Genomic DNA, 25,274 nt, shown 5'->3' with positions numbered 1-25,274 from the left:
AGTCAATGCGAGGATTCTCCGTCAAAATTGGGACGGGTTTAAACAATACTCACGGGGGCAGATTTATTTGTCATCTCTAATATTGCTTTTGGTCATCAAGTACACACTCTCTTCTATAGTACACTAACAACGTTTAAGGGAGGGGGTAGAGTTTGAAACAAAAAAAAAACACACACACACACATTAAAGATTCTCCTGAGAGTGACAACATTTGGTATCAGAGCATGGTTATTATCTTAGTCTTGTTTTAATCTATCGCAATTATCCTTTTGAATTCTCTATTCATGTTTTTCCCTGTGTTTGATGTCAGACCTGACATTGATGGTATTGGAAAAGGTGTGGTTTTGGTGAGGTGATGGCAAATCCTCCTCTTCTATTATTTTTTCTTGATTGTTGCAATTGCATTTTTTTTATTTTGTCAATCATTCAGTGAAAAACATCATAACTAATCCTACACAAGGTTAGTTTTCTATCATTTGATAATTAGAGCTAGATTTTACATTTTTTAAGTTAGTTTTAAGCTTATTTTAACTCTTCCAAACTTTGTTGTGGTGGTATTCCACCACTTTTTTTTTTTTTTTGTGTTGGTTGATTTTTAATTATATAATTTTATTGTTGATTTGCTTCATTCATGTTAACAAGTACAGATGTTGATTTTGGGATTGAATTGGTGATTCCAATCAATATGAGTGTATGTATTACTTCTTGTGATATAAATAAATGAGAAATGAATTTATTTAATCATATATTGAATGAATGAGCGTATAGTAAATCTTATTGTGTGATGGTTGACTATAAAGTACATCAATCTTCCATAAAAGTGATGCATTCTATTTTAAAGAAAGCCTACAAGCAAGATTATAAAGTACATCAATATGGATACATTGTTGGTTGAAAGTTGTAAAAAAAAAATTGATATAAAAATACAATATCTCCATCACCAATAGAATATGGACACATATGCAATTTAAATGTATGATCCATTTCTCTGACAAGTATGTATTACTGATATGAAATGATAAGTTATACTTAATTATCCACCACCACAAAAACAATTTTTTTCTAATCAAATATTATTATCTTGATTTTTTTATTCCGAAATAGATACATAGGAGTGATAATATCTAATACCAATATAATTTTATACAATGTTAATCAGAGGAACAATAAAAAAAGTTATAGAACTCACGACAGAAAGTGTGACTTTTCAGAAAAAAATTATACGATATTTAAAATAAATGACATTATTAGAAGAAATGAGAAGGAGAGAGATGGGACTAAAAATTAAAAAATCAGGTGTTAATTTATTTGTTTTGGATTTTCTTGTTAGATTTAAAAGTTATTTTTTAAAAAGAAATTAATATTTATATTTACATGGTTATAAAAAATATGTAATAATTATATTCTTTAAATAAATATAATTTTGAAATAATTTTCTACAATTAATTATAGTTATATATTAGTGTTGTTATATTTGTAATATTATTCTCTTATTCAATTATTTATTTGACAATTGATTTGAATTTAAGATCAATGTTGGTGAATTGTTTTATTTTTTTGTGTTTTCGTTTCTTGTTTAAACCTAGCAGTAGATTATTAAAGTGGTATGGTAAACGTTTTTACTACTAATTTAATATATCTCTCAGAATACTAAAAGATGGCGGGAAAACCAACTTATTACATGTCTTGTCGTGGGGATATTTTTTTTGCACGTTGATTGGTTTGGTCAGGGGGTTTTATTTCGTTCAGTCGTAACGTTTAGTGGCTTTAAATGGTAAGTTGGATCAGTGTGCGTGTGTTTGGTCAGAAAGAAGAAAGAAGCCATCATCCCTGTGTTTGGTCAGAAAAGAAGAAAGAATCCATTATCCCTGTCGCAGTTGCAGCAGTATCCAAACGTTAAAATGTCTTCATCAAAGGCCATCAGCTTCACAAACTTTTACCAAAACTCAGTGACTGTCATGGAGCCCGCAGAGGTTGGTGCATTATTTTGTTCGTTTATTTAAAGTTTCATTTTTTGGATATGAAAACCTAGGTTCTGGCGTAAAGTTAATCTTTTTTTGTACGATGGTGTTGTGGTTGAAGTATTTGTAGAAATTTGTGTTGAAAGTTTTCATTTTTATGAATGCTACTGCTTTCGTGTATGTTAGGAATGTCTGGACTTCGAAGTTGGTTTTTATGACCAATGGGGTAAAATGCTACTGCTGGGGACCAACTTCTTTAGCGATCCGAAAGGAAATACCATAAATATAGAGTTTAAGGAGGGTCTTTTGGGTCAGAGACAGTTTCGTGGTGTCCAGAGCATTCGGTCTTTTTATAACGTCAACGATGTTTATTATGTGTGTACTGTTTACTGTGGAGACCGATTTTTTCGTATAAGGCTTTTTGATCTGGACTGGAATGAGTTTGACTACCCTGGTACAGCAAGGACTTCTCTTGGATGTAACCCTTTGTCTTCAATAAGGTTTTTCCAAGCGTTTAGGGTGCAGTTTATCCCAGCGACGGTATGCTATATTAATCCATTGTTATTACATTTACAGTTGCATTTGTATGGCATTGATTCTAATATAGTTCATGTCTTGATTGTTGTCTTAGATGTTGATTACTGTCCCAGATTACTTTCAAATATTCTGTCGGGATAAACTTGCGTTTCATTACGCGATCAAGTTGTATGATCCCCTGTCAAAGATGTTTGAAATATATGTCGATACAGATGAGAATTTGAGGATGGTCCTGTTTGGTTTTAGTAGGTACATTCCATATTATGGGTTGACTGGTCCGTGTTACTTACATTTAAACTATGTAGGAAACAATGTATTTCTTCATAGGATATTCTCGGCTGAAGGAGTAGAAATGGATTATAACATAAATTCGGGCAGTGCTGCAAACACCCAAGTTCCAGTTGCTGCTCCTAATTTTGAGAAAGAATTAAGCAATTATGATGTTAAAGCATCTTCTTTGGTAAGACAGATATATATAATCCTGCTTTCATACATGAATTCCTATCTATGATGCATTAACATGTTTTTTCGAATGTAGTATCTGGATTCCAAATTTGCAAAAGAATGCTTGATCAAGGGTCGCAAGAGCTACAGATTGACGAATGACCAAGCTCAATTCTGGGACTGTAAGATACGTTGGACGGCCAGAAGTTCGTATGAGTGTTACTTAACCTGTGGTTGGAAGAAGTTTTGCAAAGAAAACGGATTGGCTGCTGGTGATCGGATAAGATTTGTTGTGGAGGATGAAGAAAAGGGCGTAATCCACATATTGAAGAATTAGGTTACTGTAATGCTTTGAATATTTTGTCTGTCAAAGTATTACGTACATCCTACAAACACTTAGTTTAAGTTTCGTTTTTATGAATTTTGGAATATATAGTTTAAGTTTATGTTACATATTTAGTATATAAACATTAATGTATTTTGGAATGTTGATATAAAACTGCTTGTTTATATTGACTATTATACTGACTATATCTACTTAATGATAAATATGTACACGTCTCTTACCATTATTATACCAAGTTTCAGCTTTCGTTATCTTCATATTTTGATTAAGTTTAAAATTTAAATTAATATAAATTGAAATTAGCGAAAACTTTGAGTAAATGTAAAGTGTTATTACCAAATATGAAATTATTTGTTAATTAATAAAAGTATATTTAAACCTTAGTATTCTTATTGGTAATATCATTTTATAAATAACATTATTTACTTTTATAACTGCTACTCATAAATAACATAAATAACAATATAACTCTTACTCTAATATTACGTTAATAAAAAAACAAAATAATGTCTATATTTGTTTCTATATAATATTACTTATTTATGTTAAAAAAGTCAATTTTATAAATAAATTTAATGTCCATAATTTGATGTATTTGATATAGTATGGATAGTTGTTAATAAAAGAAAACGGATCTTCATTTGCATCAGCATATTTGATTAATAATGTCAGACATCTGGGAGGTGTGTTTGATAATTAAGGTAGTGTGTTTAGTTAAATATTCAGTATTACTTGGGCTGCTCGTATAACGTTGCAAGGTCTTGTTGGGGTTCAAAACATGATTAAACTGACAATTGTGGGAGGTTAACTACATATTTAAGGTGGTGTGTCAAGTAAGAGATTCAATATGAATTGGGCTAATTATATGGGTGCAAGACAATATTATAAGGAATTGCTATATGAACCTAGCAGTTATTTAACAGTATTATCTGCGCATATAATTAATTCTTGTTTTCTTGTTGGTCAATGGCAGTTTGCATATTTAATGCACTATGGCCAATACGAATTTACCATAATGTAATTGTTAGTTCAGACATGATAAATGCAAGGGATAACATCAAAGTACCACATATTCATTTATTACTGCAAGTCATTATGGCAAAAAACTTATACATTACGCCAACACATCATATTTAAGAATATCAGTTAAGCATTCTTACTCTGTAACTACTCCACATATGCATGGCTAGCCAAAAAAAGATCAGGTATGTAATCGTTCATTACACATTGTTGAAAACTTCTTTAAAAACTACATTTGTGGTAGCAGTCAAAGGCTTATTGTCGGTGTCATGGATTAAAATCTTTAATCCAGACTTGCTTTTAACTCTGGAAGCTGCAACATATAACTGACCATGACTGAAAACTGGTGTAGGCAGATACAATCCAACACAATCTAAAGACTGACCTTGAGATTTGTTTATGGTCATAGCATAAGATAGCATGATTGGGAATTGTCTTCTAATCATCTTGAATGGCCATGGTGACTGAGATGGAGACATAGACATACGCGGGATGTAAACTTCTGTTCCTTTGTTTTTCCCAGTTATAATTTTTGCACTAATTACATGCTTTGCTAGTCTGGTAACTACTAATCTACTTCCATTACAGAGACCTTCAGATTGATCTAAATTTCTCAAAAGCATTATTGGTGTGCCAACTTTGAGTTTTATACTATGATTTGGTAATCCCGATGTTCTCAATGAATTTAAAAATTCTGGTGTAATACCGTCATATACATCAACGTCCATGGTATCTGATGTATCAATACAGTCTGCGCTGAGGTACTCTTTAACTTCACCTAAATTTGATCAATAACAGTTGTTAGACTTATATAATATGACACATGTATGAAAAAATGATAAGTATGAGTTAAGCATCACCTGGAATAGAATCCAGAACAGATTTATTGATTTCATCCACTGTCTCAATTCGACTGGCTAGAATAGCTCATGATATCAAAAACATCTCATCATTGAATTTTTGGTGTAGTTGTGGATAAGTGCTATTGATTATAGCTTGGATAGGGTCTTTGAAGTTTTTGATTAGAAATTCTGGAGGGATTTCTATATCTACTAAGCCATCATTAGGTTCATTCAGTGAACCATCACCAATTTTTATTATCCACGAAGAAAACTCTTCAATTTCAGCAACAGTAGAGCTGTGCAATCCCTGCTGTAACAGTCGCATGTTTTTGGTCAAGTTTAGAATCTGGCAATGCTCCCAAAGATAGGATGAGTTGATTGTTGCATGAACAATATCAGACCTGCTTCCTCGAGGGATAACAGGAAGAATTTGTCTAAAATCCCCTCCAAATACTATTACTTTGCCACCAAAAACGAAATCTGATTTGTTGTGTTCTTTCATGATATCTTTTAAAGTTCGATCTAGTGCCTCAAAACAAAACTTGTGTGCCATTGGTGCTTCATCCCAAATTATGAGGTTTGCCAATTTCATCAAATCTGATAGTTCACTACCTTTTGTAATGTTGCAGACAGAGTGTTCAAGTGTTGGAACTGGAATTTTAAATTTTGAATGAGCTGTTCTACCTCCAGGCAATAACAAAGACGCTATACCACTTGATGCAACTGTTAGAACTATTTTTCCTTCAGAACGAAGAGCAGAAGATAATGTATTCCACATAAATGTTTTTCCAGTTCCTCCATATCCATATAAAAAGAACATGCCCCCTTTTTCATCATGCACAGCATTTATAATCTTTTGGAAAATATGTCTTTGTTCATCTGCATATCAATTATAATTTAGATAAATAGCAATGACTTGTGTTGCAAAAATATTAGGAATAAAAACTTACCTGTCATACTACTAAAATTTGTTTCAAAGATACGTAGTTCATCATCTTTGTTATAATCAAGTTCAGCATACACTAATCGGTTCCCACAGTAATTTACTGCAAAATCATTAAGATAAGGCATGGAGGGAAATTCCTTTAATGATCTCCTATTGTTCTGTAAAAGCTTCTCAATTTCAATCAAAGTTAAATTTTTCAGTAGTTCAAAATTCAGGTTGAGGGCTGCAACAAATAACATGAGTTAACATAGTTTCATATCCAAAATTGACATTAATATTGTTAAAAACTATTTCACCTGGATTTCGTGCAATAATTCTTTCATTATATAGAATTCCATCAGAAAGCATTTCCCATGTTTTCTTCCAAACTTCGTCAGGTTTGTTGATACTATTTGACATGAGCATAGTTACGAATAATCTCCTCAAGAAGTTTCCAGATCCCCATTCATTGGCTTCCTTGATAGCTTTGATGTATTCTCTATCATCTGCCAAAAATCCAGAAGCTTCACATGCTTCTCTAAATGTAGGATAAGTTATGCTTTCAACAGTTCGCAAATCTATGTAGGATATTGGACCTTTAACAATTGTTAGCATCCTTCTTAGGTAGAAAAGTTCACCAGTTGCAGGGGGAACCCAAATAAGTCTTCCAATGGTATTTCCTTTTTTCCTTGGTTTCCAACACCTTTGATTCTTATTATACACATACTTAGTAACAAATTGTGGATATGTTAGTTTCCTTGCATCTGAATATTTCTTGTTGCACTCCATCCAACTGGTGAACATGGACTCCCTAACTGTCGGTTTTGCCATGATATCATCAATGTCATCATCATCCTTGAAGTACACAGATTGCTCGCCTGGTAGATGAAAAAACAATCGTTCAACAGCTGGATTTCTTCCATGAATTGGAAATGAAAATATTCTCCAACATGCTTCGCATGGAGAAATATATCTACAATCAATATATTGTTTGATTTCATCCCTTGGAATATCAGTTGAAAAACCTTGGTTCTCATTAGAAACAATGGCAGCAGTAATTCTATCATAACCCTTATTGATGTACTTAAATAAGTACTTGATTGAATTAGAACGGTTGCACCATTCTACATTGACATGAGCCTGATATTTGACTAATATTGTAGGATTGTAAGGAACCACAAATCGATTGTCTAGTGCAATATCATTCTTCACAATGCTAACACCATTGTTTGTTCTGCGATAATGAGGAAAACCATCTTCTGAAATTGTTGTAGTATCTTCAAATTTCTTTGGATAAAATCGAGAACATGATCCATTTTTCATGCATGGAGATGATATCTTAGACATTCCACATGGGCCGTGAATCATATGTTCTTTTACGCAGTTATACAATTCTGTATCTTCTTTGGCACATGGTATTTCAGCTGAGATTACTTTGTCAATATCCATGGTTGTCGGGTACTTGCTTGATGGATGCAAAAATAACAACAAATGAGCATGTGGCAAACCACGTTTCTGGAATTCAATACTATACATGTCTGCAATCATACATCAGTTACATGATTAGAATAATCAATTAAATGAAACAAATAAATAGTAAGTATATGAAGTATACAGACATGCTATGACCCTTCCCAATATGTTCTTCTTTGTTAAATCTGACAATAGTTGGTCAAATTTGATTCTGAAAACTCTTGCAATGATATCTGGCCTATCTGAAGGACTTAATTTTAAAGGGTTCAATATTCTGCAAATCTCTGGCCATTTTGGATTGCAAGTAAAAGTTACAAAAAGATCTGGGAATCCTACATGACCACATATTGCCATCCCATCAAAATATAATTGATCCATAAATCTCCTACCACCGACAAAGCTAGATGGAAGCACAAAACGTTTTCCTTTTTGTGAAGCTTCTGTGTAGCTCTCATTGGTTGGTTGGCAGAGGTTACTATATTTGTCAACCCTCAGCTTGGACTGATTGTTTCTGATGAATGATAGTCTTTCAGACTCAATCATTGTATATCCATCTACAACAAATTGTTGGAACAATTTCTCGATCTAAGAATGGTCATTGGCTCACATTGTCGGGTTTGAATTCTGAAACAAAACCATTCCCTAATTGTTAAGCGGTTACGTTTGAGTGCCAAAGAATCACGATGACTAATATCATGCCTATATCCATCTTCACCATAGGGAAACAGCAGCGGATACTGATATCCCAAGTAGCTTGTGTGCAACTCGTTTATTCTTTGTAATTTTCCTGTTCTGCTTTCCATAATAATATCCCTAGGAGATGCAGTGTCAACATCTCCTACTATTAATGCAGCAACCTCTGAAACGGTGGGGATGTTGTATATACGTCCATCGTTATGCCTATCAGCAATAAGTTTCAATTTAAGATCATGACATGGCTGCTCCGCATATTTGTCCCTTGCCATACGAAAAGATTTAGCATGGACATTGTACTTATCTAGCATGTTTGTTAATGTTCTAACAATTTCAGCATCAATATCATTGTTGTTCCTACATTCATATATGGCAATTGAATGAGCAGATCAATACAAACATGCTACATAATATAATAACAATTGTTTAGACGAATGAATTGTACCTTAGAGATTGAATTCTGTTGTGTATCTCGTTTTCAGTATCATAAATATATAATTGAGCAAACTTTGGCTGTTGTCCAATTGGTGGAAGAAGACTACCAATTCTGTGGCATGATTGTCCTTGGATTCTCAAATTTGGTGGACCACCTCCATTGTTGTATTTATTGTCAATTTTTGCTCCAGGTGATGTAAATGCAAACATCATGTTGTATGTTCTAATATTCTTCTGATAAGTTCTGCTCTGTTTTGAATCTGATTGAAATAAAAGTTCACTTAGCTCATCCGGGGGTTTTTTCAACATTGGCAATTCAACTTTTCCATTTGAGCAACATAGCTGAAAGTTCGGATTAATCATATGATGAGATTTGCCAATGCGTTCTTGATACCACATATATGCATTGCAATGCTGACAAACATATATCGGATCTCCTATATCTGCATACAATTTGGAAATTAATATAATTATTAGTTGAAGTTCTCATATATCATAACAACTATGTTGATAAAAAACTTCGTAGATTACTTATCTTGCATTAGTCTCCATGCTTTGATGGTTCCTATCATCTACTTCATCAATGACTGCGTAATTAATTATGATCAACATATCAGTAATAATGATGAACTGTTAATTTCATTTCAAAATAAAATTACCTTCTACTGTTTGACCAAGCGATTCAGACTCATCTGAATATGATTCTACTTCATGAACATCTTCCAATACAAATGATTGACTTGGTATATTCCCTTGATTTATGTTAGTCACATTATTCACAGTGCCTTCAAACTTGTGAAGCAAACTTTGAGGCTTCTTTCGTGAGCCTGTAACATTTCTTTGAACATTCCTGAATCTAATATCAGAAGATCCAACTTGTGATTCCATATGAAACGTATCTTGATTAACATAATAAGTTGTTACATCTGCTAATGGGGTACAATCTGGCATTTTGTTTTCAACGCGCTTCTGATTTTTGTATGTAGCTTTCATCCTCTTCTCCTGCATTATGAGTTTTCTTTTTATTCTTGCTCTTGAACTGCAGATACTATTTTCATCGGCCATCATTCTACATTAAACACAACACAGAATGATAAATATTTGGGAAATAACAACATTTGCATAATATATAAAGGTTATACTTGAAGATCATAGAAAAACTTCTACACAAAATTTTGAAAACATTACAGATATAGTTCATAATATTGGTTTGTGAACAGATAAATGAAACAATTCCAATTAATGAATAATAATAGTAAGCTCTGCTTTAACCATTTAGAACAGACTTGATTTATCAATTCTCATCTATTTAACAATTAAAGGTTGTCTTAACATAATGTAATCTAAAGATTTTCGTAGTTGTATGATGCTGAATACATGACTCGTAAAATTTTTACCGCCAAAATGAGCACCACTATAAAGTCATGTCAATGCGAAGCATGATTTGGGGTTCTTAAATGCAAGTCTTTTCATCCTAATGTGTCTAATCTGCCAGCTTTATACAATTACATTTCATTATATTATATATAATATTGTACATGCACATTGCTCTTACACATTGCTTGTAGCGCAGGAAACAATTATCAAATGTACTGCTTTAATAGAATACAATATCGTACCATCAACATTAACTATTGCACGTTTTTGGCTTTAATAAATGCGGGTTTGATGATTGCTTGAATGAATTATGATATCCTACTGCTCTATAAACTTCAACGTATCTTTATTAAATGCATGTCTAATCAATCCAGATAATATGTTATAAAAAATATATGAAAATGTTAAACTGAATGCATAGGTTCGAATGTAACAAAATGAAGATATATCAACGCGTATCATGGTAGTATACTTAAAGAAATATTAATAACACGTTGTGATGGTAGTCTTCCTTAATTCTCATTATGGTAGTATACTTAAAACAATGCATAAAAGGTTGAATTCTGACTATAAATACATAAACCTCTGGACGGTTACAATTTTTTTTATAATCGACCTTAGTGTTTAATATTAATATACAAAAAGTGTTCAAACTTTGTTCAACGTAAGCACAACCAAAACTCCTTAAAATACCAAAGAAGGTTTCCCCAGTACAATTTATCAAAACAGGAAAGACGAATGCATCCCTTGAAGGAGCCAAAACATTTCTAAGGAAACTAACATACAGTCTTAAGCAACATTAATTACAATAATTTCCATAACTTTCATAAATTAAATATCATTTCTCCTTCTTGATAATCTTCATTGTCTTCGTAGCTGACAATTGGGCTAATGGGAGGTCCTCCAAAAGATCAAAATCCATGAAATTTTCTGGAATATACTGCATGTCTTCATTGTCACTGGTAGTGGAAAGATTTTTTCTGGGCGTCACACATAAAACAACATCCGGATCAAGATCAGCAGTCCTAGAAAGGCACATCTGCAATGAATCATATGTTTAGTCAAATTACATCTTTAAACTGTCCAGTAAAATTAAGACACTAAATCTATCTAATAATATACTTACTAATGAACTATCAGTATCAGCAGATAAGTCGCATGCTGCATTATCACCACATTCAGCAAGTTCCAATGCCTGGAAAATTTAACATTTAAAATTATAAATCTTGATTACACCACAAATCGTACCTACATTAAAATACTTACTAAAGAACTCCCAGTATGAGTATGGACATCAGATTCACTGGCACTCCTACGTTTCCCAACCTCAATTGCCTGCATAACTCAATATACATTAAAACATACAATACATGAAAATGGGAATTAACAAAACCAACCAATTTAATAAGTACTTACTATGGACTTGCCCTTACGAAGCTCTGATTGATCAGAACAGTTTTCCTTAGCTTCAACAATTTCCATTACCTGCAAAATTTGATTTCTTTAGTTCAATCTCAAAATACATCACATAATCAGTACACAAAGATTAAAATAACGACCTCAGTTTGTCCAAGAAGACTACTAATGTGTCCTATGATTTCACGATCAGTTGAAACTCTCATTACTGAAGCAGGTCGGTTATTTCCTTGTGGCTTGACCTTGAAAGCCAAAGTACAACCCAAAAGAACGTCTAGATCCTGTGGAAAACACTTAGGATCCTCCTCACCATCCTAATATATTTTAAAAAACAAAGATGAAATCAAATGAGTATTATTATGCCATTATTATATTACTAATGGAAAAGAAAAAATATACAACCTTGATCATTTTCTTTCGCAAGTCACCAGCAGAAAGACTAATTAAATTGATGCAGTCTTGGTCCCAAAGCATGAAGTTAGCAACCTTTTTTCCATCAGTCACTTGAATTTCAAGCTTGTACCTGAAAACATATATTTAATCATAAATAAGATGCTTGTATCCGAAAACATATATTCAATGACGAATAACATAATTTCACAATACAACTATTACTAACCTCATTTTTGGATACTCATTATAACCATCACAATTCAAACACTTAAAAGAACCAACTTCATATGTTCTTTTTGCGCATAAGTTACAAACCAAGTAACTCCATCCATGATTTCCTAAATTAAATTTAAGTGTATGTGCAACAGTAACACATGAAATCTCCTACAACAATAAAAGAAGGGTTAATAATAACAAAAATCGATTATAAAAGTATACAAAATCGAAAATACCTCTATCACAGTCAGGATCTGTGAAACACTCTTAACAACAGTTTTATACATAAACCTATCAACATGACTAATCTGGGAAGATCCACTATATTGGCTTCCCTCCTCGAAAATTTCATGAGCAGTAGTTCTACACAATAAACATTAGTTAGTACTTATGAAATACAAAGAGTTATAGAATAACATAGTCGTTATATAAAACTATTACTTTGAAAATTCCTTCCTAAATTCAATCAGTTCTGATATATCATCTCCCATAAACAACTTCGATCCATTCCAACAATTAGACAATGACACCGGCCATGGACCTATATACAAAATAATTGAAATAAATTTCCATTTAACGTAGACTAATCAATATAACAAACATCTCCAAATACGATGAAACCTGAGGCAGCCTTTATCTTTGCCTGAGTAAGAATAATAGCTGGATAAGCTGTGTCACGACTTTCCCTCCAATAACTAACCAAACGCAAACAATATGAATCCCAAAGAGTACAACAGATTGACGCACCACTACAATATACAAAAAAAAAACAAATTCAAGTCACCATTAAAATGAAATAATCAACTTAATCTGTGACATTCAAAACACCATTACAATTCAAAACAAACAATTGAACCTCAAGTCCTTTAGGTCAAACACAACATTTTTGGAACTTGGTTTCTCCTCCACATTATCCACCACACCAATGACATCTAAAATGGAAAAACAAAATAGTAAGTAAAGACAACAAAAAAATAGAAAACAAATATAAATCAAGCAGAAAAACTTACCAACCAACAAATCTGCAGAATAGTTTCCATCAATGATATCCTTTATACTCTTGAACTTCCAAACTTTTGCAGGAATACTGGCAATTGGTTGTCGTCGTACAGATGTTGCTCCAATAAACAATAGCTTATAAGGGTGGTCGCAAACTCTATATTGAGCTCTGTTGTTGAGAATTTTGAAGTTATGCATTATATAACTTTCTCTTTCCTTTACCTTGTCTTCCCACGTAGCAATGTCTTCCTTCTTAATCATAGCAGGGATAACATCACCCTGACCACCATAATCATCCATAACCATCAAATACATACACATACAAAATACACTGATACAATGACAATACAAACATACATTACCTTTTGATCTGTCAGAATCATCTCCATATTTCGTTTTGAATCCCATGACTCAACAAACCACAGATCCACAATTCGGACAGCAAGTTTCAAAGTCTCCCTTTTTCCATCAATATCCTTGATCATATCAAATTTCCTTGCCATCTAATACATAAAAATAACAGGTCAACTGCTGTATAGGAAAAAAAAACAATACAACTTAAAAATAACAAAAACACATGAACCAAAAAGAAGAAGAACATAAAATCAAAGTTGTTCGAAGAACAACAAAAAAAAACGAAGAACAACAAAAAAAAACGATAAAAAAATAAATACAACGAAAATAAAAAGACGTACAAAAAAATTTTGAACTTAAATAACTCTTGGTACGAAGAAGAAGAAAGATGAAGAAGAACAAAGAACATGCAACGAACTCGAAGAAGAAGAAAAAATAAAGCAAAAATGTGTTAGAACAAAGCCAACGTAAGAAAAAAAAATAAAAAAAAAGGAAGAAGAAAGCTTACGTTGGTATGAAGAACTAAAATGCTTCTGCAAACCTTCAACAACAAAAAAAAAATCAAATAAACAGCAGAAGAAGAAGAAAGCAGAAGAAAGCAACAGAAGAAGAAAGCAGAAGAAAGCATAAGAAGAAAAAGAAGAAGAAGCAACCATCAACCAACAAAAAAAAAGGCAAAAAAAAAATTATAACTTACGTCAGTATGAACAACAAAACAGGTTCTGCAAACCTTGAACAACAATAATCACAAACATATATAAATAAACTGGAGAAGAAGAAGAAAGCAGAAGAAACCAAAAGAAGAAGAAGAAGAAGAAGAAGAAGAACAAACAAACATCAACCAACGAAAATAAACAACCAAAAAAAAAAATGAAACTTACGTTGCTATGAAGAAGAAGAAAGAAGATCCAATGAAGTGTTGAAGAAGAAGAAAAAAGTAGCACAATATGTTTCTGAACAAACCTAACGCAAGAAGAAAAATTCAAATACCACCGCCAAATGCAATGCCTTCATGCAGAAGCTTCCGTCTGTAGCAACCATCAATCAACAATTAATGCTTCAGTTGAAAAAAAAAATTAATCCAAAAGACGAAAATGCCCTCCATTTCAGACACGTGTCAGTTAGATAAGATGTCCAATCCAGTAATTTACCTATACTAAAGATTTCTTAGATATATAGTAGATTTGGTCCTAGTATTCGTTATTTGTTTTCAATTTGGTCCTATTTTTTTTTAATTTAGTATTTTTGTTCCTCTCCAAAGACAAAATATAATTTAAAATATAATTTGTATATAAATGTTATATGAATATTCTTATTAAAATACGTATTTTTATTAAATATTTTTAATTTAAAATTAGAGTTGGTTTAAAATTAAATATTTTTAACCTCTTAAAATTTTAAATTAATGGTGTTATTTCTTTTTTTTCGTTTTAATTTTAAACTAACTCTAATTCTAAATTAAAATATTTAACAAAAATATGCATTTTAATATATACAAATTAAATTTTGTCTCAATTTGGAGAGGAACAAAAATGTTAAATTCAAAAAAAAAGGACCAAATTGAAAACAATTAACAAATATTGGGACCAAATTGAATATAAAAAACTGACTCTGACACGTGGCATGATATTAGCTTGACACGTGATTTTTTTTTAAATTAAAAAAATTAAATTTAAAAAAATCTAAAACAAATTTAAAAAAAAATAAAAAATCACAAAAATGACACGTGACATGATATGGGCTTGACATGTATACATTTTCTTTTAAATAAAAAAAATTAAAAAAAATTAAAAAAAATTAAAAAAAATCACAAAAATCACAAAATGACACGTGGCGGTTACTGTTCATATCCGTTAACGATTTAGACGGAATTAACGAAAAGAAATTGATTGAAAAAATATAACGAAAAGTAGGATTGAATTGAAAACAATTTCAAAAATAGAACCAAAGTGAATAAAGTCGACCAAAATTAGAAGCAAATGATTATTTAAACCTTATAATTAATTACTTATAGAACATAAGTTCTGTACGAAATTAAAAATACTATACAATGATCGTTAAGTGATAAGATATAGTTATGTATGTGGAGTAAGTAAATTATTTAACAAATTTTCTATTATTTTTTATAGTCAACCATTTACTTTGGACGACTCTTATGTTTCTCTTAGAACATTAGTTGCTTACTTTAGTTAGCTTTATTATTTATTCTACTTTTTATACCACTCCTTACTTTTGTTTCTTTAATTAATTTATATTTTGTAGCAAATAATTATGTACAATTATTCTCTAACGCATGAATGTGAAACAGATAAAATGTCTAAAAACATTAACTTCCCGAATCTTATGAAATATACGTTAATGAAGTTTGTATGTCCTTTTTAATTAAAAGTATCGTGAATTTAAAAGGAAAACAAACTAAAAGGGAGGCAACACCAATTTCATTACTGAGGTGCTAAAGTTTAGTTTTAACATTCCCTTTCAAATAATATTGATTGAGAAAAAAAAAGCAGTAAAAAGATGGAGAAAGATTGGCATTATGAAATGAAAGAAGTCGGGTACCAAAAATTAAACAAAAGTGTAAAATTTAATAGCACAACCCTTAAATTTAAATTTAGGGTAGATTTAATGAATTATATAGCATAACTTCTCACAAACATAATTTGTCTTTACCACACTATTTCACCTGCAGTGATTTTTCGTTTTAACGCCCTCTCTTAATTTTAATTTTAAGGGATACAAATTATAACATGTGATAAATTTAAATATTTTACTTTAGATAACAATTAAATATGGATGTAGTAAATAAATTATTATACTTGATTTTCAATTTAATTAATGAATTTTAAAATACTAAATGCAAATATGAAAGTATAAGAGTTAAAACAAACACATTCCACACTCCATACAAAGGGAAGGAGTTGTTTGTATCATTTTACATAGTCTGAAAGGAGTATTCTCGTTCCTCTTCACCTTTCTTTATCAATAATTTCTTCACAATTTTCATAGGGACAGAGTTTTATGCATAACAAGTTTCTAATCTTTGAAACAACAGTTTTCAATTAGAGAAGAGAAAAAAAGAAAAAAAAAATTGTGAGAAGGGGGAGTCTGTCAGACAACCCTGCAACCATCCCAGGTCATGAAGAACTGAGAACGATCCTCTACGGAGGAAGGTGAGTCCAGTCCGGAAACAAAGACCATCCTAGTTAATCACGCTCTGGTCACAGGGTCATGTTTCATCCACCAGACTTCAGTTCCTATCTCCTTAGAACTTAAGGATACAGAGGTACGAGCCTATAGAACAGATCCTGTTCAAGTAAGGTCGTGACTGGATGTATGAAGTCCGGCTTTATAAACATATTCACTTTCCAAAACTCTTTCGATATGGGACTATAGTACCTGTTGGGACTTGCAATCTGAAGATGCTTTGGATGAGGTTATTTATTTTGATTGTGAAAAGTGGAAAGGAAATATGTTGGAAAGGAGATGGATTTATTTGTTGCATCTGGCGCCAGACGTGATGTTGAAACTACATCCATTATTTGTTCAAACATACCATAGAATAGAGACAGGAATTCCCTGTAAAATGAAGAAAATAAAAACAAACCTGAACTGAAACTTCATAAAAGGAACTCGGAAGAAAGAAAAAAAAATTTGGACCATTTCTCGATTTGTGCGTGTCATCCTTGCGCAGGGGCCATGCTAATCTTCTCTGTATCGTTCCAATTTTATCGGATGTCCCCGAAGGGACGAGCAAAGTTGCAGACTGCATCTTTATAAACACTAAACATTCAGTGAAACTATACGGTGTGGGACTCTAACGGAAAGTAAGTGAAAGGAAACTAGAGTGGGTCTGTAACAGGGTGTAGGTGGAAGGAAAGTAGAGTATGAAGTGTAACATGATCCACAGGAAATAAAGAAGAAGAAGGTGTAAAAAGATTTAGTTGTTTGGGCAGTGGAAGATATTTTTTAATGCATGTTTGAAACACAAGTATAAGGTAAGACAATTTCACTCTAAACACTGCTAACGTAGCTGCCCTCTTAGCCTTATCATTACTCTGCTCTCAGACTGCACCCTATTTTTCATTTTACACTTTTCTATTTACTTCTGCTATCCTTTTTTTTATTTTTTTCTCTCTGCATCTCTGCTTTTCTTTTTTTTTTACTGTCGTCATTTTGCTTTGCTTTTATGTACTTTATCACCATTTATCATCTTTGGTTTTTATATTATGGCAGTTATAAATGATTTATTTTACAATAATTTTAATATTCGTTATATGTTTAAAATTAACTGTAAACCATAATTTATATAAAACTCACCCACTAATAATATATCCAATGAATTTTTAAAAGTATCAGTACTATTCTTACTTTTTACAACCTTTCCGAAAAGAAATGAAAAGACTGATTCGTGGGTGATTTAATCAATCATCCAAAGCATTAAAATTGATGGAAGTTTCCTTTTCCCATTCCATAAATTTTATAATAATTCATTTAATTTCACTTTAATTTATTAATTAATTGCGACCTCATCCGTTTTTATTTTACATTTTTACTTTCGTATTATCATTACTTTCATTCATGGATATGGTTAGTTCAGCGTTTAGAAAATTTTCCGATACAAAAATGAAAATCATGGTGTTACAGTGATGATAAATAAAACTTAAATTTTATCCTGAACTTGTTAATTAAAAATATTTATTTTATTTTATTTAATTTTATATATATAGCTGAGTGACGTAATATTATCTCGTAGACATTATTTTTTAAATTAAAAAATTAAAAAAATTAAAAAAAATTATGAACTGAGACGTAACATACACGTTTACCATCCGTTAATTATTTAAATAATTTAATAAAAATGATTAAATTTAACAAAATTAATAAGAAATAAGACTAAATTGATAAAATCGAATGAAAATAGATATTAAATTAATATTTTAACCTAATTTTTATAACAAAATATAGTTAAATAGCATTTTTTATCTTTAAATGAGTACATCAACTTCTAATTAATCTTGAAATACATTTAAATTAAAAATTGGTACCTTAAAATAAGATTCGTTATTAGTGTCAATTTTTTATATTGAGAAGAAAAGTGATTTAAACTCTTATTAGATACAAGTCTTAATCTGCGATTGACATTTAAAATCTGATAATAGAAAACAATGACATTTTTTATTTGTCTAATAAAAGGTAGTTTATTTTGAACGAGTATTAGACAAAAGTATAATTCTGTATTTGATTTCTTATTTATCTTATCACTATTTTTCTATTATTGTTGTTTATCTCATTTGTTTCTCTCAAATATAAAGAATATTGAATATTTTCAAAGATATGAATAAAGGTGTTTTCTTTCTTTAATTAATTCAAGAAAATTTTAGTTTAAATTTAATAGTGCAAAAGTCCAATATCTTATAATTTTGCTTAAAGTGTTAAAAGTAAATAAAACATTATCATACTTCATCTAAGGTAACCTTTTATTTTTAACGTAAAACTTCAAAAGTTCTTTCCACATCTTTGACTCTCTTATCACACTAACATTTTCAAAGGGATACAAAATGGTTTGGTATTATTGTATTGTAGTGGCACTTTGATGTTGTAAAGTTTCAACTATCATCTCAATCACTCTAGCTATCTTGGGCAAATCATTGAAGGTGGAGTTGGAGATTTAAGACACATATCTTAACAAATAAGAGAGTTTGGATTAAAACTTAGATTGAAAAAAACATAGGAAAGATTTTCATCTAATGCTCTTAATCTACCACACAACATACACATAAAGATAAAGAAATGTAACAACAATAACAACATACCACAAATCAACAAAAAAACCTGTTTTATTAATTCCAACAATATGAGCAAGTTTGAAACCTTATTTAACACTCCGAAAACAATTAAAAATTTGTATATCACTTACTAGTTCAAAATTACTACTTCAAACCCAAACATAACATTGAATCAATCATAACCCAGAATCCTCCAATTATATACAATTCAAGTCAATGATCACCCATACCATATCTAACCAAAATTAGAAAAATCACAAATTTTCATATCTTTAGTCCATAAAACTAACCAATTTGTACGAATTAAGACCAATATTATTTTTTCACCGATGAACTACTCAACAAATTCCAAAAACTAACTCAATTTGGTACAACATCAATTTACTTTAAAATATTCAATTTTAACTAAAAATCTCAATCCCTTTTTATTTCGAAATCAAATGAATTAAATTAAGTTTAATAACTCCCCCTACTTGTAAAACACTTCCCTTCCAATCTACAAATTTTAAGGTTGACTGTAGTTGATAAATTAAATTACTTCTAAGAACTTCCAACATTTAGGAAACAATTAAAAAACAAAATAAAATGATGATTTTAATGAAACATTATCTCCTCATCTCACGATACTTTGTGAGTCCAAACTTCAACCTAAACACATAAAGGCTTGAAAATATATTGTAGAGAAAAAATGAACTTAATCTATAAAAAAAAATTATTTGTTGAAAAAAGTTTTTGATTACTCATTTTTCTCAGTAGTGCTATCCAATAAAATGATGAAAATCAACTCTAAAATCTTTGAAAAAATTCAGAAAAGGTTTAGAAAAATTAATGTATAGAAATAGTAAAGTTTTAAAAATGAATAACTAAATAGTTCGACTTCTAATTGATATATTCAACATAAAATAAAACTTTAACTCTTATTATCTTTTAAATAAAAATTAAAACCGGATCTCTCACTTTGCTATAAAAAAAGGCAAGAAAGGAGTTACGAAAATATAAAAGGAAAAAATGAAAATGAGTAAAAAAGGGAAAATTTTAAATTAAGCATAAATAAATAAAATATTGTTTCATTAATAATTAATATATTTAAAAAAATCTTTATTTTTATAATTTTAAAACTAAAAAAATAGTTCCATATACTATTTATGGGATTGATCCATCCTTCGATTTCAATCTTTTCGCTCTTCCATCCTATCAAAACCCACCGTAAGGGTAACTCTAAGCTTTTATGGCATTATGATTTATTCTAATTGGCGAAAAGATGATGAAATATAACTGTTCAATACCAAAATAGCTTCTCATTGTAAACGTGTAATAAACGATTTAACTTACATTTTTCCACCAATTAACAGTATACTCTTTCAATTGAATCTAAGTTTTAGCCATACTTCGTGAAATGCATAGTTGGCCAAAAAGTACTCAATCAAAAACTTGTATTCCACAATCAAAAAGCTTCAGGGAGTATCAGTCTATAAGAAAAAAGGATGCTTTTCATGAAATAATATGCAACACAATGATTATTTCAAGTTTTCTTACATCAATATTTTAAGAAGGTTGTAAGCATAGGAAAAACCAAACTTCATAGTTCAAACAAAAACGTAACAAGAGGGTAAATAAAGTCATAAGGTCTGTGTCATACCCATACATCATTTTAATTTTGTGATTATAGTGTTTCAAAACTCAGCTACCATGAAAGGAGCAAGTGATTTACCATGAAAATTGAACTTAAAAAGGTCATGAGAATATAAAGTTAAAAGCAAAATAGGTGGGAGATCAGGTAATTTAAACACTTTTGCTAGCTAAAAGTACATTCCGTCCAGTGAGAACAAAAAACATCTGTTTAGGCTATGCCGTCAAGAAATTAAGTTGTTCTTCTCTCACTAACTCATTTAACCATTCATTCAAAAAAGTCTAACAACCAGGTAAAAACTGACCGCAGTCAGAATATCATGATCTATCCTCCCATGTGTCTGATTGCAAATGCACTAATTTGCCAATCATCAACGCTTCTTCTTGCTTCCTTTTGTGCTAGATTTTGATGGAGAAGCTACCAAGTATACAAACAGCACCACGATGGACACCACTGAGATTAGAGATCCATACTTAGCCAGCAACCTCTGTGGACAATAACAGTTTCACATTAACTAATAACTCAAAGATTGCATTGTTTTCTAGATGAATCACACATTTATCATTCAAGAAAGGGGTTGAGGTAAATTTCATTGAGAATATGATAAAAACTGCATAATTTTCTTGAGGAATCAGACATCTATGTAGGGAGACAAATGCAAAACAAAGCAACAAGCCAAAAAACAGATAAACTTTATGCTCTGTGTTGTACTTGGATACAACTGATCAAATCAGTCATCATGCCTGACCAGTAACATGCAAAATGAACTACCAAAATAGGTAACTCTCATGTTAACTAATGTCCTTTGCATAGTTTTGAACTGCAATTATAGAGAGATTAAGATAATTGTCCATACCTTAGCCTGAGATACCGGCGGTCCAACCACGTCAGAGTACCCGAAAACAAAAGGTAAACATATCAGTCAATAGAAGCAATTGATATTGATTCATGTAACTGTGCAGTTCAAGCATACACAAACATACAAGAAAGAAACATACCCATTCAAACTTCTTCTCGGGTGGTCTATCAGCAAGAAGATCCAAAGGCAATATGGGAGTTGAATAGGCCTCCTAATAGCAAAAAGATAAGAAAAAAGTTTCTCACAACAAAAAATAAAAATAGACAACAATTACAACAGGTATTAACCTGCAAAGCAGCCTTCGTGGGAACACGAAACTTTATGACAGCTGGTTCACCAGCGAATAATTCCTTGGATTTTGCCTCCAACTCAAATGTGTGAGAAAGGATGCCACCACTGAAGAGTGTGTATTTCAATTGTAAGAGAATATGGAAAAAGAAGCAGCAGAGCAAAATCAAGAGGAAGTAATAAAAGAAGGTACAGAAAAAACATAGGAAACTCACGCATCAAGTCTTTCCCATGACTTTGAAGTGGTGCCAGTAACTACTTCAAAAGTATCACTTGGCCAGCTATCGTCCGTTAAACTCACATCATATGCCGTCCTTTGAAACAGGAGAATGAAACAGATTAGTAAAATTCAGCAACAAACATAGGTTACAAATAGATACCATCATCAAATATGTTGTTCATTTTTTATTAAGAGAATCCTAAATTCAACAACTCAACCAGTTGACAAGGAAGGAATTGCAATCTCATGGATTGACACCACTTTCTACTAACCTACCATAGTCCACGACAGACACTAAACCCAATCCTATAAAATACAAGAAATTTCACGTTAACGATGAGTTTGATTTCACATTTTAGCGTTCATTCTCACCACTATTTCAGTGTTCATTCTCATTGTTTGACCTCAAATTGAAAGGTGCTGTGCGTATCCATCGCACGCTAAGCAATACAGCATGCACTTCAACTCATTTTGAAACACAAACTCATAAAATTACAGACAGCACCACCGAAAACCCTCCAAACCCTAATCAAACCACCAAATACCAGTTTTTTACATCAAATTAAGCATCATCAAAGTGTACAGGAACTCCCCATTTCGTCAACAACCAGATCAAAACCTTAAGAGCAAAATCACTATTCCTTTCACTTACCAACTCATACAAGCAAAAGTGGAGTGCCCCATATACTTAAAAATTGCTTATAAATAAAAAGTCTCCAACTTAAATCGCAGAAAACTTCATCTAAGCTGATCAAACACAACCCTTCTTCTTAATTTCCCATACCGCAACCCCAAGATCCAGCTCAAATATTTAATTTTTACAAACATTCGTCAGCAGCCAAGTAGCACAGACACGATCGAACAAATATTCACAAAATTAAAATTCCCTAAACTTTAATTCAGTCATGAACGAGGACATGCATGAAAAGGGGAATTGGGATCTCACACAACGAAAATTAAAAAATTGGAAAAAAGGAAAATTGGTGGTAGATCGGAGCGTACGAGGTTCCTTGGTTGTAGATGTCGATGGAAACAGAGACCCTTTCGGCACCAGACTTGAGTCTGTTGAGGGAGGCCTTCTTGTGAGCGACGATGAAGGGAACGTCAGAGGAAGCGTGTGAACACAGCAACAAAGAAGCTAACAGCGCAAACGCTATCAGAGTCTTCGAGATTGGATCCGCCATTAGCACAGTAGATTAGAGAGGGGGATAGAGTCAATGCGGAATGAAGAGAGAGACACAGAGCGAGAAACCGAAGACAACGTGGGAATCTTATTTTATGTGGTTTGGTTGTGTTTTGTGATCTGGGGCAAGGCAGATGGGCTTTGGAATACTAGGGTTGGTTTGGATTTATTGTTACTTTTTTTAATATTTTAATATTTCATCAAGTATCTTTTATCTTTATCAAATTAAAATTAAATTTTATAATAAATAATTATTTTTAAAAATATAAATCAGATCATTATAATGGATATTCTAATCACTTAAATAAGTGTTAACGACCAATATATCCTCCATTTTTGTTTTTAGATCTAATAAATTAGTTTTCAAGAATATTTAATAAATTAAAAAATTTTGATTTAATTTCTTGAAAAAACATTTATTTATATCTTATCTTTATTTCTATTAAATTATTTTTAATATATCTTTTAATTTATTTGATTGAGACATTTTTGGGATAAACAAATATGATAGATAATAATACATATGCAAATTTATAAACAAGCACTCCTATATTTTCTTTATCTTTTACTAGTGAGTTCGCATTTTCTATTTTTTATAAAAATTTGAATTAAAATTAATTAAAAATATATTTTTTAATTTTTAAAATAGTTGTTAAATATAAAATTAGAAAAATAAAATATGCACACAGACCAAAAAGTTTTTAAAATAATAGTTAAAGATAAAAAGATTTTTAAAGTAATAGTTAAAAATAAATTATTTATAAAATAATTAATTTTTAAAATAATTAAGGGTAAAATTGAAATAATGAAATTTGTTAAAAAAGATATATCTTTTTTTATATATTGTTATAGATAATTAGATTTTTAAATATAAGTTGAGCCATGATAGACCATAAGTTGTTTTGATTTTCAAAATTATATAAGACTTAATTATGCTATATTTAGGAAAAATTAGATCATTTGCAAAGTTTTCATAATTTTAGTTTTTCTTTTTTTATTTTTCTTTTTATTTTTGTTTTTCCTTCACGGAATAGAGATCAAACAATACAATTTATTTTTTGTATTAATCGTTCTTTACTCCAAATCTGTTCTTCTTTTTTCTAATTTTGTGCATTCAATCTTTAGTATTATTCATGTACAATTAATTTTGGAGTTTAGGGATTCAAAAACACAAAATGAAAATTGTAAAACAAGATTAGAGGTAAGAAAACAAAATCAAGAGGAGAAAAATGGAACGGTTTATGTTCAAACAATAAAAAAATCATAGTTCTCTAAAGATCTAATCCTAGTTTGAATATTTAGTTGATCCAATCAATCAACTAAACTAATTATGTGAATTAATTCTCAATATCATTCAACCTAATTTGAATTTAATTATCAAATTAAGATTCAATCAATTCCTAATTTGAATTTTAGTTTAGAAACACAAATTGATATTAAAGAGAAAAATCAAAATTAGAGAAGAAAAGAACAAACTTAAAGCAAAGAACAATTGAAACAAAACTCAATTTGTGTTGTTTGATCTTGATTCTGAGAATCAATCCTCAGAGATTTAATTCTCCATTATTGAACAATAGAAATTATAACAACAAACCGAGGAAAGAGTGTTGGACCATACAAGGCAAATAGTCATTCCAAAATTGTAATATTACTCTTTAGAATGTGTGTTGATGTGGACAACTATAGCACAATTTTAAAGAGATATTTGATATGGACTTAGGCTTTGTGAGATCTTCTTGGTGGAAATGGACGTGAGAATATAAGTTCATAAACAGAGGCGGAACTTGCTCGATTTTTATGGGGGTGCCAAAATATACTTAAAATTTATATATTTAATTTATATATTTAATTATGGATCCGTAAGATTATTTAACTTA

The 25,274-nt window shown here is 30.8% G+C and overlaps 3 protein-coding genes, 2 non-coding genes and 1 pseudogene across 5 annotated transcripts; 1 reads left to right on the top strand and 5 right to left on the bottom strand.

Moving 5' to 3' along the window:
• The first annotated feature begins 1,538 nt into the window (after nt 1-1,538).
• On the top strand, nt 1,539-3,465 carry LOC114180428 (uncharacterized). Its single transcript, XM_028066768.2, has 4 exons — nt 1,539-1,973; nt 2,148-2,501; nt 2,593-2,958; nt 3,037-3,465. Exons 1-4 carry the CDS (start codon nt 1,902-1,904, stop codon nt 3,277-3,279), a joined length of 1,035 nt encoding a protein of 344 aa, XP_027922569.2. The 5' UTR covers nt 1,539-1,901; the 3' UTR covers nt 3,280-3,465.
• An 897-nt stretch (nt 3,466-4,362) lies between these two features.
• On the bottom strand, nt 4,363-9,684 carry LOC114189578 (uncharacterized; annotated as a pseudogene).
• A 1,032-nt stretch (nt 9,685-10,716) lies between these two features.
• LOC114192828 (replication protein A 70 kDa DNA-binding subunit A-like) lies at nt 10,717-13,986 on the bottom strand. The gene is made up of 14 exons (XM_028082652.2): nt 13,940-13,986; nt 13,440-13,580; nt 13,089-13,356; nt 12,935-13,010; nt 12,700-12,827; nt 12,520-12,619; nt 12,315-12,441; nt 12,089-12,246; nt 11,872-11,992; nt 11,613-11,783; nt 11,470-11,538; nt 11,320-11,388; nt 11,180-11,248; nt 10,717-11,092 (listed from the first exon to the last, which is right to left on the bottom strand). The coding sequence occupies exons 2-14, from the start codon at nt 13,578-13,580 to the stop codon at nt 10,892-10,894; spliced, it is 1,698 nt and encodes a 565-aa protein (XP_027938453.2). The 5' UTR covers nt 13,940-13,986; the 3' UTR covers nt 10,717-10,891.
• Nucleotides 13,987-16,533: 2,547 nt separating this feature from the next.
• LOC114165457 (small nucleolar RNA U3) lies at nt 16,534-16,754 on the bottom strand. Its single transcript, XR_003599712.1, has one exon. It is a non-coding gene; the product is annotated as a small nucleolar RNA U3 (small nucleolar RNA).
• Nucleotides 16,755-17,076: 322 nt separating this feature from the next.
• LOC114165501 (U6 spliceosomal RNA) lies at nt 17,077-17,179 on the bottom strand. Its single transcript, XR_003599722.1, has one exon. It is a non-coding gene; the product is annotated as a U6 spliceosomal RNA (small nuclear RNA).
• A 3,816-nt stretch (nt 17,180-20,995) lies between these two features.
• On the bottom strand, nt 20,996-23,535 carry LOC114164597 (translocon-associated protein beta (TRAPB) family protein). The gene is made up of 6 exons (XM_028049326.2): nt 23,217-23,535; nt 22,210-22,308; nt 21,994-22,102; nt 21,846-21,917; nt 21,704-21,709; nt 20,996-21,334 (listed from the first exon to the last, which is right to left on the bottom strand). Exons 1-6 carry the CDS (start codon nt 23,396-23,398, stop codon nt 21,218-21,220), a joined length of 585 nt encoding a protein of 194 aa, XP_027905127.1. The 5' UTR covers nt 23,399-23,535; the 3' UTR covers nt 20,996-21,217.
• Between the last annotated feature and the right edge of the window lie 1,739 nt (nt 23,536-25,274).

Source organism: Vigna unguiculata, chromosome 1 (assembly GCF_037176805.1).
Source record: "Vigna unguiculata cultivar grain cowpea cultivar isolate G323 ecotype 2 chromosome 1, ASM3717680v1, whole genome shotgun sequence".
NCBI classification, from domain to species: Eukaryota; Viridiplantae; Streptophyta; class Magnoliopsida; order Fabales; family Fabaceae; genus Vigna; species Vigna unguiculata.
This window is presented reverse-complemented; position numbering and strand designations above follow the sequence as displayed.

Excerpts from the sequence above, each read along its gene's own strand:
- LOC114192828 (XM_028082652.2), bottom strand. The coding sequence starts at position 13,580 with ATGGCAAGGAAATTTGATATGATCAAGGATATTGATGGAAAAAGGGAG. Across the intron at positions 13,357-13,439 it reads TGATTCTGACAGATCAAAAG|GGTGATGTTATCCCTGCTAT; the intron begins GTAATGTATGTT and ends TATGGTGGTCAG. Across the intron at positions 11,784-11,871 it reads TGCGAAAGAAAATGATCAAG|GATGGTGAGGAGGATCCTAA; the intron begins GTTGTATATTTT and ends AAAATATATTAG.
- LOC114180428 (XM_028066768.2), top strand. The coding sequence starts at position 1,902 with ATGTCTTCATCAAAGGCCATCAGCTTCACAAACTTTTACCAAAACTCA. Across the intron at positions 2,502-2,592 it reads TGCAGTTTATCCCAGCGACG|ATGTTGATTACTGTCCCAGA; the intron begins GTATGCTATATT and ends TTGTTGTCTTAG. Across the intron at positions 2,959-3,036 it reads ATGTTAAAGCATCTTCTTTG|TATCTGGATTCCAAATTTGC; the intron begins GTAAGACAGATA and ends TTTCGAATGTAG.
- LOC114164597 (XM_028049326.2), bottom strand. The coding sequence starts at position 23,398 with ATGGCGGATCCAATCTCGAAGACTCTGATAGCGTTTGCGCTGTTAGCT. Across the intron at positions 22,309-23,216 it reads ATCTACAACCAAGGAACCTC|GACGGCATATGATGTGAGTT; the intron begins GTACGCTCCGAT and ends CCTGTTTCAAAG. Across the intron at positions 22,103-22,209 it reads TCATGGGAAAGACTTGATGC|TGGTGGCATCCTTTCTCACA; the intron begins GTGAGTTTCCTA and ends CACACTCTTCAG.